The following is a 15,303-nucleotide window of genomic DNA, read 5'->3' as shown; positions in this document are numbered from 1 at the left end:
CACGTATGTGATAAGCAGGAGGACACGTATGTGATAAGCAGGAGGACATGTATGTGATAAGCAGGAGGATACATATGTGATAAGCAGGAGGACACGTATGTGATAAGCAGGAGGACACGTATGTGATAAGCAGGAGGACACGTATGTGATAAGCAGGAGGACACGTATGTGATAAGCAGGAGGACACGTATGTGATAAGCAGGAGGACACGTATGTGATAAGCAGGAGGACATGTATGTGATATACAGGAGGACACGTATGTGATATACAGGAGGACACGTATGTGATAAGCAGGAGGACATGTATGTGATAAGCAGGAGGACATGTATGTGATAAGCAGGAGGACATGTATGTGATAAGCAGGAGGACACGTATGTGATAAGCAGGAGGACATGTATGTGATAAGCAGGAGGACACGTATGTGATATACAGGAGGACATGTATGTTATATACAGGAGGACACGTATGTGATAAGCAGGAGGACATGTATGTGATAAGCAGGAGGACACGTATGTGATAAGCAGGAGGACATGTATGTGATAAGCAGGAGGACACGTATGTGATAAGCAGGAGGACACGTATGTGATAAGCAGGAGGACACGTATGTGATAAGCATGACATCCTAACATGACATCTGCACTCACTCTGGTGGCGTTAGATGTCGGGATCTTCAGAAGACAAATCATTATCCGCAGGCTGGAATCTAAGGAACACTGGACACATAAATCATTCAGAGGATTAGCATCTAATAGTCTCATACACCACCCAGCCATAGTGCAGCCTATATACAGTTACAGCAGCCTGGTGGCCATAAGCAGTACTGCACTATACAGCCTATATACTGTTACAGCAGCCTGGTGGCCATAAGCAGTACTGCAGTATACAGCCTATATACAGTTACAGCAGCCTGGTGGCCATAAGCAGTACTGCACTATACAGCCTATATACAGTTACAGCAGCCTGGTGGCCATAAGCAGTACTGCAGTATACAGCCTATATACAGTTACAGCAGCCTGGTGGTCATAAGCAGTACTGCACTATACAGCCTATATACTGTTACAGCAGCCTGGTGGCCATAAGCAGTACTGCACTATACAGCCTATATACTGTTACAGCAGCCTGGTGGCCATAAGCAGTACTGCAGTATACAGCCTATATACAGTTACAGCAGCCTGGTGGCCATAAGCAGTACTGCACTATACAGCCTATATACAGTTACAGCAGCCTGGTGGCCATAAGCAGTACTGCAGTATACAGCCTATATACAGTTACAGCAGCCTGGTGGCCATAAGCAGTACTGCACTATACAGCCTATATACTGTTACAGCAGCCTGGTGGCCATAAGAGGTACTGCACTATACAGCCTATATACTGTTACAGCAGCCTGGTGGCCATAAGCAGTACTGCACTATACAGCCTATATACAGTTACAGCAGCCTGGTGGCCATAAGCAGTACTGCAATAAACAGCCTATATACAGTTACAGCAGCCTGGTGGTCATAAGCAGTACTGCAGTATACAGCCTATATACTGTTACAGCAGCCTGGTGGCCATAAGAGGTACTGCACTATACAGCCTATATACTGTTACAGCAGCCTGGTGGCCATAAGCGGTACTGCACTATACAGCCTATATACTGTTACAGCAGCCTGGTGGCCATAAGCGGTACTGCACTATACAGCCTATATACTGTTACAGCAGCCTGGTGGCCATAAGCAGTACTGCACTATACAGCCTATATACTGTTACAGCAGCCTGGTGGCCATAAGCGGTACTGCACTATACAGCCTATATACTGTTACAGCAGCCTGGTGGCCATAAGCAGTACTGCACTATACAGCCTGTAGGGGAGAAAACCTCAATACCTTTAGTGGTAAGACAGAAGGCAATTTTGTGAAGAATGTCTGGAACTGGTTACAGATGGTGGTCCACAGGTTACTGGGGGAGTCCATGGGTAAGGCTTCCATGAAGGTGGCAATATTTTCCAAGCATCGTAACATTGTACCGCCAGCGGGTAAATTCTTCTTGTTGTTCAACCCCTGAAAAGGAAAGGGAGTTCTGCAATGGATCGATCTTCTGAAGTTGTCCACTAAGATTGTCACTTCTCAGTTGTCTTATATTTTTAATTGCCCCTAAACTTCTCAGGATAAGCTGAGCTTTGTGTGTATGTGTGTATTTATATAAGGGGCTGTTATATCACTTGTATGTAGCATTCTTCACCAGTTTCACCTCTGCAGGTTCCATCTGTAATTCTCACTTATCCCCGAGTGTAGACTGGGCTGGAAAACTCCCACAAATGCCAGACTGGCCAGTGTCATCAGTGGGCTGCTCAGGGGTCCACTCAGGGGTCCGATCTGTGGGCCGCTCAGGGGTCCGATCTGTGGGCCGCTCAGGGGTCCGATCTGTGGGCCGCTCAGGGGTCCGATCTGTGGGCCGCTCAGGGGTCCGATCTGTGGGCCGCTCAGGGGTCCGATCTGTGGGCCGCTCAGGGGTCCGATCTGTGGGCCGCTCAGGGGTCCGATCTGTGGGCCGCTCAGGGGTCCGATCACTGGGCCGCTCAGGAGTCTGATCACTGGGCCGCTCAGGGGTCCGATCACTGGGCCGCTCAGGGGTCTGAATGTAGATCAGTGGGCAGCTCAGGGGTCTGATCTGTGGGCAGCCAAGGGGTCAGGGGTCAGAATGTAGATCAGTGGGCTGCTCAGGGGTCAGAATGTAGATCAGTGGGCAGCTCAGGGGTCTGATCTGTGGGCAGCTCAGGGGTCAGAATGTAGATCAGTGGGCCGCTCAGGGGTCAGAATGTAGATCAGTGGACCGCTCAGGGGTCAGAATGTAGATCAGTGGGCCGCTTAGGGGTCTGATTATGGGCCGCTCAGGGGTCGAAATGTAGAGCAGTGGGCCGCTCAGGGATCTGATCTGTGGGCCGCTCAGGGGTCTGAAAGTAGATCTGTGGGCCGCTCATGGATCTGATCTGTGGGCAGTTTAGGGGTCTGAATGTAAACTAGTGGGCCACTCAGGGGTCTGATCTGTGGGCATCTTAGGGGTCTGAAAGTAGATCACTGTGCCGCTCAGGGGTCTGATCTGTCTGCCGCTCAGGGGTCTAAATGAAGATCACTGGGCCGCTCAGGAAGCTGATCTGTGGGCCGCTCAAGGGTCTGATCTGTGGGCAGCTCAGGGGTCTGATCTGTGGGCAGCTCAGGGGTCTGATCTGTGGGCAGCTCAGGGGTCTGATCTGTGGGCAGCTCAGGGGTCTGATCTGTGGGCAGCTCAGGGGTCTGATCTGTGGGCAGCTCAGGGGTCTGATCTGAGGGCAGCTCAGGGGTCTGATCTGTGGGCAGCTCAGGGGTCTGATCTGTGGGCAGCTCAGCGGTCTGATCTGTGGGCAGCTCAGGGGTCTGATCTGTGGGCAGCTCAGGGGTCTGACCTGTGGGCAGCTCAGGGGTCTGAATGTAGATCACTGGGCCGCTCAGGGGTCTGAATGTAGATCACTGGGCCGCTCAGGAAGCTGATCTGTGGGCTGCTCAGGGGTCTGATCTGAGGGCAGCTCAGGTGTCTGATCTGTGGGCAGCTCAGGGGTCTGATCTGTGGGCAGCTCAGGGGTCTGATCTGTGGGCAGCTCAGGGGTCTGACCTGTGGGCAGCTCAGGGGTCTGAATGTAGATCACTGGGCCGCTCAGGGGTCTGAATGTAGATCACTGGGCCGCTCAGGAAGCTGATCTGTGGGCTGCTCAGGGGTCTGATCTGAGGGCAGCTCAGGTGTCTGATCTGTGGGCAGCTCAGGGGTCTGATCTGTGGGCAGCTCAGGGGTCTGATCTGTGGGCAGCTCAGGGGTCTGTGAGTCACTGGATGCAATGGGTTATTCCACATTTCACTGCTCCTGGTTATTTCTTTTATAACTTGTCCAGTCTTGGTATCTGGTATCACAACCCATGAGGCCCTACAGTGACTTAACATTGCCAAAAAATCTTGAAAGGATGTAATCCCTTATAAAGGCCACAGACTGATATCCACAAATCTGCCAGGCCATTGTAACTCACCAAATAAATGGATATAGCTGTTTGTGTTCTGTGGATCCATAACACCCCCCATCCCTGACCCTGCTTGGTGCGCAGCTTACAGCTGTCTATTAGGAAGGGTCAGGGTTAGGAGGGGGAGCGAGGAGGTGTTACAGCTGTCTATTAGGAAGGGTCAGGGTTAGGAGGGGGAGCGAGGAGGTGTTACAGCTGTCTATTAGGAAGGGTCAAGGTTAGGAGGGGGAGCGAGGAGGTGTTACAGCTGTCTATTAGGAAGGGTCAAGGTTAGGAGGGGGAGCGAGGTGGTGTTACAGCTTGCAGAAGATCAGGAGTTTGGAAACGCAGCCTCTCTAATGTTTCGACTTTATGGAAGCACAGGGTACTGTGGGTCTCCTGAACCTCACGGCTATCTAACAGTGTCAGCAGTTTACAATGTCCATTGCAGCTGGCACAGTCACTTTGATTCTCTATATAGGTGTTTATATTCCGCTAGGTTCACAGCTCGCAGCCTGGACAACCCACACATATTTGCTTTTCTTTTAAGCTGTTGCTTTAGGCTAAAACCACAATGCTGTGGCAGATCCATCACCTGAAGGACAGCGTCGTGTCCAATAGACTTCAATGACTTATAATTGGCTCTGTTTATACTGAGATACACGCTGTTATAGGAGATGTCAAGGAGGACAAATCTGTATTGTATTCTTTACTTTATATTCTATGATCAATGTTGCAATAAATCTAAAGCCTCTAGAATCTTCCACGTTGACTGTCTCTTACCTCCAGTAGTTGGCTCAAAGCAGCAAAGGAGCTGAGTTCACTGAAATCCATCAGAGACGCTGCTAAGGTCCGTAAAAAGCTGCCGTCTGTAACACAAGAGAATGTGACCCATGACAATCCCAGTATACACAGAGGATATGACCAATGAGACAATCCCAGTATACACAGAGGATATGACCAATGTGACAATCCCAGTATACACAGAGGATATGACCAATGTGACAATCCCAGTATACACAGAGGATATGGCCAATGTGACAATCCCAGTATACACAGAGGAAATGACCAATGTGACAATCCCAGTATAGAGAGGATATGACCAATGTGACAATCCCAGTATAGAGAGAGGATATGACCAATGTGACAATCCCAGTATACACAGAGGATATGACCAATGTGACAATCCCAGTATAGAGAGAGGATATGACCAATGTGACAATCCCAGTATAGAGAGAGGATATGACCAATGTGACAATCCCAGTATACACAGAGGATATGGCCAATGTGACAGAGGATAAGGCCAATGTGACAATCCCAGTATAGACAGAGGATATGATCAATGTGACAATCCCAGTATAGACAGAGGATATGATCAATGTGACAATCCCAGTATACACAGAGGATATGACCAATGTGACAATCCCAGTATACACAGAGGATATGACCAATGTGACAATCCCAGTATAGACAGAGGATATGATCAATGTGACAATCCCAGTATAGACAGAGGATATGATCAATGTGACAATCCCAGTATAGACAGAGGATATGATCAATGTGACAATCCCAGTATAGACAGAGGATATGACCAATGTGACAATCCCAGTATAGAGAGGATATGACCAATGTGACAATCCCAGTATAGAGAGAGGATATGACCAATGTGACAATCCCAGTATAGAGAGAGGATATGACCAATGTGACAATCCCAGTATACACAGAGGATATGACCAATGTGACAATCCCAGTATACACAGAGGATATGACCAATGTTACAATCCCAGTATAGAGAGGATATGACCAATGTGACAATCCCAGTATAGAGAGGATATGACCAATGTGACAATCCCAGTATAGAGAGGATCTGACCAATGTGACAATCCCAGTATAGAGAGGATATGACCAATGTGACAATCCCAGTATACACAGAGGATATGACCAATGTGACAATCCCAGTATACACAGAGGATATGACCAATGTGACAATCCCAGTATAGAGAGAGGATATGACCAATGTGACAATCCCAGTATAGAGAAGGGATATGACCAATGTTACAATCCCAGTATAGAGAGGATATGACCAATGTGACAATCCCAGTATAGAGAGGATATGACCAATGTGACAATCCCAGTATAGAGAGGATCTGACCAATGTGACAATCCCAGTATAGAGAGGATATGACCAATGTGACAATCCCAGTATACACAGAGGATATGACCAATGTGACAATCCCAGTATACACAGAGGATATGACCAATGTGACAATCCCAGTATAGACAGAGGATATGACCAATGTGACAATCCCAGTATACACAGAAGATATGGCCAATGTGACAGAGGATAAGGCCAATGTGACAATCCCAGTATACACAGAGGATATGACCAATGTGACAATCCCAGTATAGACAGAGGATATGACCAATGTGACAATCCCAGTATACACAGAAGATATGGCCAATGTGACAGAGGATAAGGCCAATGTGACAATCCCAGTATACACAGAGGATATGACCAATGTGACAATCCCAGTATAGAGAGAGGATATGACCAATGTGACAATCCCAGTATACACAGAGGATATGACCAATGTGACAGTCCCAGTATAGACAGAGGATAAGGCCAATGTGACAATCCCAGTATACACAGAGGATATGGCCAATGTGACAATCCCAGTATACACAGAAGATATGGCCAATGTAACAATCCCAGTATAGAGAGAGGATATGGCCAATGTGACAATACCAGTATAGAGAGAGGATATGACCATTGTGACAGTCCCAGTATAGAGAAGGGATATGACCAATGTGACAATCCCAGTATAGGAAAAGGATATGACCAATTTGACAATCCCAGTATATAGAGGATATGACCAATGTGACAATCCCAGTATAGAGAGAGGATATGGCCAATGTGACAGTCCCAGTATAGAGAATAGAGAGAGGATATAGCAGTATGAGGCTGTGGTGCTCGGATACTTCACCTTTTATATTGCTCTGGAAGAGCTGAGAGAAGATGCCATTGGGAGCCAGCTGATGGAAAACACATCGCAGGAACTGCTTGGCCACCCCTGCCACGTTCCCTGGGATCATCATACTGGGGAGAAGCACAATGATATCTGTATAAAGACTACGCTACACGTTCAGCAAGGGGATGGTATACACCAGAGCAACAGTAAATGTTGGATTTAGATCTGAACTTCTAGTAATAGTGGAGCTTCCATGATACTGTCCATACACCACACATAATAATACAAGAGTAAGCTCACCAAGGTGGCGGTGATTAAACCCTATTCAGCATAGGTGATACATGTATGATTATTAAGGGTCTGACCACTGGGACCACTAACAATCATCAGTCTCCTGATCTATGGGACTTCCACACATAGTGAAGTACATTAACCCCTCTCTCTGAGTTCCATACACAAGGAACTGGGCCCCCCAGTCTCCCCCGACTTGATCATTAGGTCTGAAAGACGAGGTGGTGCTGCTCCATTCACTGTCTATGGGGCTGCCAGAGCGTGGAGCGCGGTACTCTAGACCCCCATTCTTTACTTGTGACATTTTCTTTGCAGGCACATCAGGAGATTAAATGTGCAATTCCCCTTTAAGAAGCTTGACACTGTGTGACAGGAGATAATGACAGATCTTAGCAGCTGGCGTCTTTGCAGAGATGAATGAGGCTTAGTCATTGATCCCCCCCCAGCACATACCGGGATAGAATAGTAACAAGAAGCTGTTCTCTATGGTTCATATCTATAAATCTTTCATTGTGACTAAATCATCGGATGAAATCATTGTTCTCATTAGTGGGAAATTCTCCAGGGCCCCGTTATACATGTTGTGTATATGATGTCACTGACGGGTAGCATATTGTGTATGATGTCACTGACAGACAGCACTGGGGTGACTAATACTTTCCTTGCTTAAAGGAGAACTCTGATGTTTCACAACAGCCCAGGGACAAAAGCAGCAGTAGAGAGTTTAAGAAAACTCGGCTTTACTTCTGAGCTCCTCCTGTTCTCTATGCTCCGTGTCCTTAGGTTGTGTGATCTTACATCTCAGCCCTTTCTGCTAGAACAGAACTGAGCTGCAATATCACGCACAATGGCATAGCTTTACCAGAAAGCAGCTGGTGGCCAGAGTTTTCTGCTGCTCATGAATATCCAGGACTACTGAGCTCATGCACATAATGGAGAGGACTACTTATTGTCCATGTTATTCAGGTTTTCTATGGGGATTTGCTGCTGCTCTGGACAGTTCCTGACATGGACAGAGGTGGAGATTTTTAGAAAAAGTAAATTACAAAAATTTTTAAAACATTTCTGAAACCAGATGAGTTCCCCTTTAATGTTTTAACATAGCAAAGAGCAATGGTTACAGTGGGGGCCACACAGGTGGGGGAAGACGACTGTTGACACTTGATTATTACCTCTCTGCTTGGCTGGAAAAGCTTGTGCTGCATGCCAGCCTAGAAAACAAGACACACGCCAATGAATAAAGAGGCAGAAACTTTCTGATGTGCCTCTTAGCAGTTACTATAAAAGGAACCGACCTTCCCACAGACTGCATGATATCGAGTAACAGGGGTGCAGCCAAATCGGGGCTCAAGTGTATGAACGTCAAAAGAACCACTATGGCCAGGCCCAGGGTCTCCTCATCATACTCCTCCAGAATGGCCCCGCAGTCATGACACCTGCAAGGACAAACAACATGTAAGTTACCTGGGAAGCTGCCGGGGTGGGGGAGGCATCCACACTGCGGGGGGCACTTACTTGTCAGACATAACTGTAGGCTGCTCATCAGAAAAATCTTCAGGCGCCGGGACAAACATGCTGACAATGCTGGGAGCAGACAGAAGGCTGGACTTGGTTGCACCTTTATAGATACAAAAGAGATAACTGAGAAATAGGCAAACATACATGTGGCCCAAAATAAGATTCTAACATGTTGCTGAATAATACAAATGCAGCCAGGTAGTGAAGCAGGAGAGTGGCAGGCACCATAGATCTGTCTTTTACATGACCAGCTGCTCCATCTAGTGGTGAGTATACTGCACAGCAGCTCATCCTGCACACACATCACTCATCTCTCACCTATCTGGATATACGGAATGCTCGTACGTCCCATTGACACTTCTGAAATGCTTCCCAGTACCTCATGGGCTGTTTTTGGATCATCTAGAGATTAAAAAAATAACATTATTATAGTTATTAATTCTGTCGTACAGGTAAACCTAAAAACACTACCAAGAAAACGCCCAGGATTAGTAAGATCATCAGCAGCATCTCTTACCATGGGCAGGAGGAGGTGGCGTCAGTACACAAACTCCATACTACTAGATCTATACAGTCATGGCCAAAAGTTTTGGGAATGACACAAATCTTATATTTTCCCATGATCCCCTGCCCTCTGGTTTGTCAGATGTTTTTATCACATACGGAAATATAATTGCAATCATATTATGAGTAACAGAAGCTTATACTGACAGGTAGACTGAGTTACTGCAGCAAGTCTATAATATTTGAAGTGTTGACCCTTCTTCTTCAGGACCTCTGCAATTCTCCCCGGCTGCTCTCATACAACTTCTGGACCAAATTCTGACTGATAGACGTCCATTCTTGCACAATCAGTTCTTGCATTTTGCCAGAATTTGTTGGTTTTTGTTTGTCCACCCGTCTCTTGATGATTGACCACAAGTTCTCAATGGGATTAAGATCTGGGGAGTTTCCAGGCCATGGACCCAAAATCTCTCTTGTTTTGTTCCCTGAGCCATTTAGTTATCACCTTTGCTTTATGGCAAGGTGCTCCATCATGCTGGAAAAGGCATTGTTGATCGCCAAACTGCTTCTGGACGGTTGGGAGACGTTGCTCTTGGAGGACATTCTGGTCCCATTCTTTATTCATGGCTGTGTTTTTAGGCAAGACTGTGAGAGAGCCGATTCCCTTGGCTGAGAAGCAACCCCACACATGAATGGTTTCAGGATGCCGGTTACAGTTGGCATGAGACAAGACTGGTGGTAGCGCTCACCTCGTCTTCTCCCAATAAGCTGTTTTCCAGATGTCCCAAACAATCGGAAAGGGGATTCATCAGAGACAATGACTTTCCTCCAGTCCTCAGCAGTCCACTCCCTGGACCTTTCCCCCAGTCCTCAGCAGTCCACTCCCTGGACCTTTCCCCCAGTCCTCAGCAGTCTACTCCCTGGACCTTTCCCCCAGTCCTCAGCAGTCCGCTCCCTGGACCTTTCCCCCAGTCCTCAGCAGTCCACTCCCTGGACCTTTCCCCCAGTCCTCAGCAGTCCACTCCCAGGACCTTTCCCCCAGTCCTCAGCAGTCCACTCCCTGGACCTTTCCCCCAGTCCTCAGCAGTCTACTCCCTGGACCTTTCCCCCAGTCCTCAGCAGTCCGCTCCCTGGACCTTTCCCCCAGTCCTCAGCAGTCCACTCCCTGGACCTTTCCCCCAGTCCTCAGCAGTCTACTCCCTGGACCTTTCCCCCAGTCCTCAGCAGTCCGCTCCCTGGACCTTTCCCCCAGTCCTCAGCAGTCCGCTCCCTGGACCTTTCCCCCAGTCTTCAGCAGTCCGCTCCCTGGACCTTTCCCCCAGTCCTCAGCAGTCCGCTCCCTGGACCTTTCCCCCAGTCCTCAGCAGTCCACTCCCTGGACCTTTCCTCCAGTCCTCAGCAGTCCGCTCCCTGGACCTTTCCCCCAGTCCTCAGCAGGCCACTCCCTGGACCTTTTGCAGAATATCAGTCTGTCCCTGATGTTTTTTCTGGAGAGAAGTGGCTTCTTTGTTGCCCTCCATGAGACCAGGCCTTGCTCCCAGAGTCTCCGCAGTCTCACAGTGCAGATGCCCTCACACCTGCCTGCTGCCATTCCTGAGCAAGCTCTGCACTGCTGGTAGCCCCATCCTGCAGCCTCGGTCTTTACCACACTTTCGGTCCTGGCACTTGCTGGTCTTTCTTGGGCGCCCTGGAGCCTTTTTGGCAACAATGGAACCTCTCTCCTTGAAGTTCTTGATGATGCCATAGATTTTTGACTGAGGTGCAATCTTTCTAGCTGCGATACTCTTCCCTGTTAGGCCATTTTTGTGCAGTGCAATGATGACTGCACGTGTTTCTTTAGAGATAACCATGGTTAACAGAAGCAGCTATTGCAGTTTGCAGAGAAGAGAAACAATGATGCCAAGCACCAGCCTCCTTTCAAAGTGTGGAGTGGTGTCATTCTTACTTAATCATGACAGATTGATCTCCAGCCCTGTCCTCATCAACACCCACACCTGTGTTACTGGAGCGATCACTGAAACCATGTTAGCTGCTCTTTGTAAGTCAGGGCTGCAATGATGGTGAAATGTGTTTTGGTGGATAAAGTTCATTTTCTAGGCAAATATTGACTTTGCAAGTAATTGCTGTAAAGCTGATCACTCTGTATAACATTCTGCAGTATATGCAAATTGCCATTTTAAAAACTGAAGCAGTAGACTTTGTAAAAATTTATATTTGTATTATTCTTAAAACTTTTGGCCATGACTGTACACAAGGCCAGCGTGACATCACAGAACAATGTATGTACATCCCCAGTAACAGCTATACCAGGAATTGTAAGAGTATTGTCACAGGTACGGTGCACGGTGAGCTCATCCTGGGCATACCAGAAAATGGGATGACGACTGTAAGTATTATATGTCACAGCTGCACTCACTATGTACACCGTGACCCCACCAGCAGAATAGTGAGTGCAGCTCTGGAGTATAATACAGCATACGTCATGTAATGTATGCACACAGTGACCCCACCGGCAGAAAAGTGAGTGCAGCTCTGGGGTATAATATAGGATGTAACTCAGGATCAGTAATGTAATGTATGTACACAGTGACCCCACCAGCAGAATAGTGAGTGCAGCTCTGGAGTATAATACAGCATAAGTCATGTAATGTATGCACACAGTGACCCCACCAGCAGAATAGTGAGTGCAGCTCTGGGGTATAATATAGGATGTAACCCAAGATCAGTAATGTAATGTATGTACACAGTGACCCCACCAGCAGAATAGTGAGTGCAGCTCTGGAGTAGACTGGTGGATTGGAGGGTGTGGTCACCAGGTGTTTCTGTGTGTGTGTTTGAGCTCCTGATACCTCCAGACTTCCAGCAAGAGAGAGGCTAAATTTCCATCTTCCTTTCCCAGGAGGGTGGCAGTCTCCTGGGCAGGGCTTTCAGCATGGAGCCCCGGGAGTCCCGGGCTTCCACTTCCCGAACCAGGCCGGCGGGGGGTGGACAGAAAAAGCTACCGGCCAGCGCTCCTCCAAGCGGTGTGAGGAGATCCAGCAGGGTCCGCAGTGATGTGTCCCCAGCTCCCCCAGTAATGGCAGAGAGCCGCAAGGCTCAAAGTGGGAAAAGGGCCACAAGCAAGGCAGGAGGCAAGATGGCTCCAGCAGCATCCAGGAGCCAGCCAGCTGAGCTGTGGGGTGAGCGAGGACCCAAGGAGTCGGCAGCTACATACTGTTCAAGGATTACAGCTAAATTTGCGGATTATGAGCGCCTTGGGAAGCAACTCAAGGTTCTATGTGAAGACCTGAAATTTGCCAAGTTCCAGGCTGATACGACCTCCAAGAAGAAGAAGCCAGAGATCTCAGCCAAGGTAAAAACTCTGAAAGCTGAAATAGCAGTGATTGAGTTGGAGAGAATGGCTATCCTGGAGGGGAGTGATCTCTTCCGGGAGAAACTGCTGAACGATGATCGCTTTGCTAAAATGAAATCCCCTACTGAGAGCAGAGCAAAAGATGGGGGTGATAGTTCTGCGGATGGGGAGAGTTGTAGTGATGAAGAGGAGTTGGAGGCTATGGAGGCTGTGGAGGCTAAAGAAGTGGTGGAGAGTGTTAAAGAGGGGTGTGCGGCGATGTTAGATCCCCCAGATGTCACCCAAAGTGCACCCCAAAATGCCCAAACCACCCAGGAAAGTGACATTATACAAGCAGCACAAGTAGCACTACCAGTGACTGATGATGATGATGATGATGGTGATGGTTATGGTGATGGACTGTTAAAGGCCATAGAGATGCAGGAATCCCCTGTGAGGATGCAGCATTTTACCTTTGGTGATGACCTTGGAGATGATGTTCCTGTGAAAGACAAAAAGGGGAAGCCCCAAAAGAAGAAAAAAGAGCAAGTAAGCTTTGTCTTTACTTCATTCCAGCAGTCTGGGTCGGCTGAAAGGTCAGTCCAGGCCGCTACCCCCTCAGTACTGCCAGTCCCAGTTTCTGATGTGGAACGGGGCCAGCGAGGAGGGGAGAGTGTACGGGACAAGATGGCGGCGAATACCACTGCTGCTTGTGTCAGTAGCGGGAGTGGTGTCAGTAAGGAAGGACAGGGGCCAGACAGTGTGAGCGTGAGTCCATCAGGTGCCTGCACCGCAGGGCGCTCCCTTGTGGACGGGGGGAGTGTCCGGGTGCAGAGTGGAGGTGACGCAGGGTCGCTTCCAGTCACGGGTCTGTCAGTCTGTACAACCTGTTGAGATACCTGCTAACATTAATAAAAATGATGGTATTTGTAATGTTGAGCAAAGGGCGGGTGGTGGTCCGGCTGCCCCCCCAGTGGTGGTTGCTCCGCCAAGGAGCTATGCTAGCATTGCTGCTGGGGGACCAGGGCGATCCTCATCTCCAGCTGACTCAGGGGTTGGTGACTTGCAACGACGCCTCCTGGAGGCATTACGGAAGAGTGACAGGTCAATCCAGGTAGAGGGGAGGGAGGTCGACTTGTCTTTCTGGATAGAGAGACATGGTCTGGGAGCCTTCCGAGAGAACAATGGGGAGGTGGTCTGGTCTCTTCCGACACCCGGGCAGGACAATGGTCGTAGGAATGTGGTCCGTCTGATATGGAGAGGCAGTGATGCGTGCCCATCGCGGGCAAAAGTTGTGGAGCTTCTCTTTCAGATGGATTTCAGGGCAAGCGACATCTATGCCCTGATCCACCCCTACGGCCTGTCTGAGTTTGACATCAGTTTTGTACGGCCAGAGGGTCTAGAACTCTTCTGGTCAAATTATGAGCTGGTGAAAGACGCGCCTGGCTGGCGGGTTTTTACCGTAAAGGCGATATCCCGTCAGAGTGCAGTCAAGAAAGTGACAGTTCTAACCCGTAACAAATCACTTTCTTGCTATGATATCATGACCTGGCTTGGTCGCTTTGGGGATGTGACAGACATGCCCAAAAAGAATTTTGATGAACATGGTATCTGGTCTGGGGCCTGGACGTTTTCTGTCAAACTAAGACGTACAGGTAATACGGTTGCCCACATACCATCTGCTGCCTTCCTCGGACGCGATCGCATCCAGATCTTTTACCAGGGACAGCCTAAGGTTTGCCACAGGTGCGGTGACCCCACATATTTTAGTGTAAATTGCACCAAACAGGTGTGTGCACTGTGTGGGGGGACGGATCATCTAGCCGCATCCTGTGGGCGGATTAGGTGTCACCTGTGTGGTGACCTTGGTCACCCATTCAGCCATTGTCCCCGCTCCTTTGCCAATGCAGCGGCCGCTCCAGCTAGGGAGAGCCATAAGGTTGCCTTGGCTGGGGAGGGTACAAGCAGAGGTGAAGGGGCAACAGGGCCAGTGAGGAAAGAAAAGAACAAAGGAAAGAGCCCCTCCAAGCTTAGGCGGGAGGAGAAACGCCGAAGGAGTAGGGAACTGGAGGATTCCCAGGTGGCAGGAATAGCACCTGGTCCTGCTCCTGAGGCAGGCTCTGATGTGGCCGTGGGGGAGGATGAGTTGAATGAAGAGGTTGTGAGGCTTCGTAGAGAGGAAGGCGAAGTAGCCACTTCTTCAGAATCTTCCCAATATGAAAGTTTTGGTGAGGAAGAAGAAAGGTGGCAAGATAAAAAATGTGGAAAGGGCAACCGGAGAAGAAGGAGTAGGAGGGTGAAGTCCTCCTCTTCTCGAGTTGTGGGCCAGGTACCAAAAGGAAGCCCGACCAACCCCCCTCTGGTTGACCTGTCAAATCGATACCAATCCCTTGAAAACATCTCTCCCTCCTCTTCGGAGAGGGAAACCGAGGGTGAAGTATCACGGGCAAAGAAGCCTCCAGGGGGCACCGAGCCTCGTCCTGCTGAACCATGTACTTCAGGGGGTGGGGCAAACCTGGAGTCAGGTGGAGATGAGTGTGATATGGATTTGTCTATTTCTAAAAAAAGGTGTAAAGAAAGTAAGTCTTCCTCTTCAGAACATGAGGAAGGGAAGAAAAAGAAAGAGAAAAAGTAAAATGTTAAGTTGGCCGTCTAACTCGATCACCCATGATGGCGGCACTCACCCC

At 48.8% G+C, this 15,303-nt stretch overlaps 1 protein-coding gene across 1 annotated transcript in view; it reads right to left on the bottom strand.

Annotated features, from left to right (window-relative positions):
- The window catches only part of UNC79 (unc-79 homolog, NALCN channel complex subunit), a 137,658-nt gene that overhangs the window by 17,993 nt on the left and 104,362 nt on the right, over positions 1 to 15,303 (bottom strand). Inside the window, exons 35-42 of the mRNA XM_069951065.1 lie at positions 9,100 to 9,183; positions 8,779 to 8,881; positions 8,559 to 8,699; positions 8,436 to 8,474; positions 6,988 to 7,100; positions 4,787 to 4,872; positions 1,866 to 2,039; positions 645 to 713 (exon numbers count right to left, since the gene is read on the bottom strand). Coding sequence (XP_069807166.1) covers positions 645 to 713; positions 1,866 to 2,039; positions 4,787 to 4,872; positions 6,988 to 7,100; positions 8,436 to 8,474; positions 8,559 to 8,699; positions 8,779 to 8,881; positions 9,100 to 9,183 — 809 coding nt within the window. The remainder of the gene's footprint in view (positions 1 to 644; positions 714 to 1,865; positions 2,040 to 4,786; positions 4,873 to 6,987; positions 7,101 to 8,435; positions 8,475 to 8,558; positions 8,700 to 8,778; positions 8,882 to 9,099; positions 9,184 to 15,303) is intronic.

Source organism: Dendropsophus ebraccatus, chromosome 13 (genome assembly GCF_027789765.1).
Source record: "Dendropsophus ebraccatus isolate aDenEbr1 chromosome 13, aDenEbr1.pat, whole genome shotgun sequence".
Taxonomy (NCBI): domain Eukaryota; kingdom Metazoa; phylum Chordata; class Amphibia; order Anura; family Hylidae; genus Dendropsophus; species Dendropsophus ebraccatus.
Note: the sequence above shows the minus strand (reverse complement) of the source record. Positions and strands in the feature narration are given on the sequence as shown.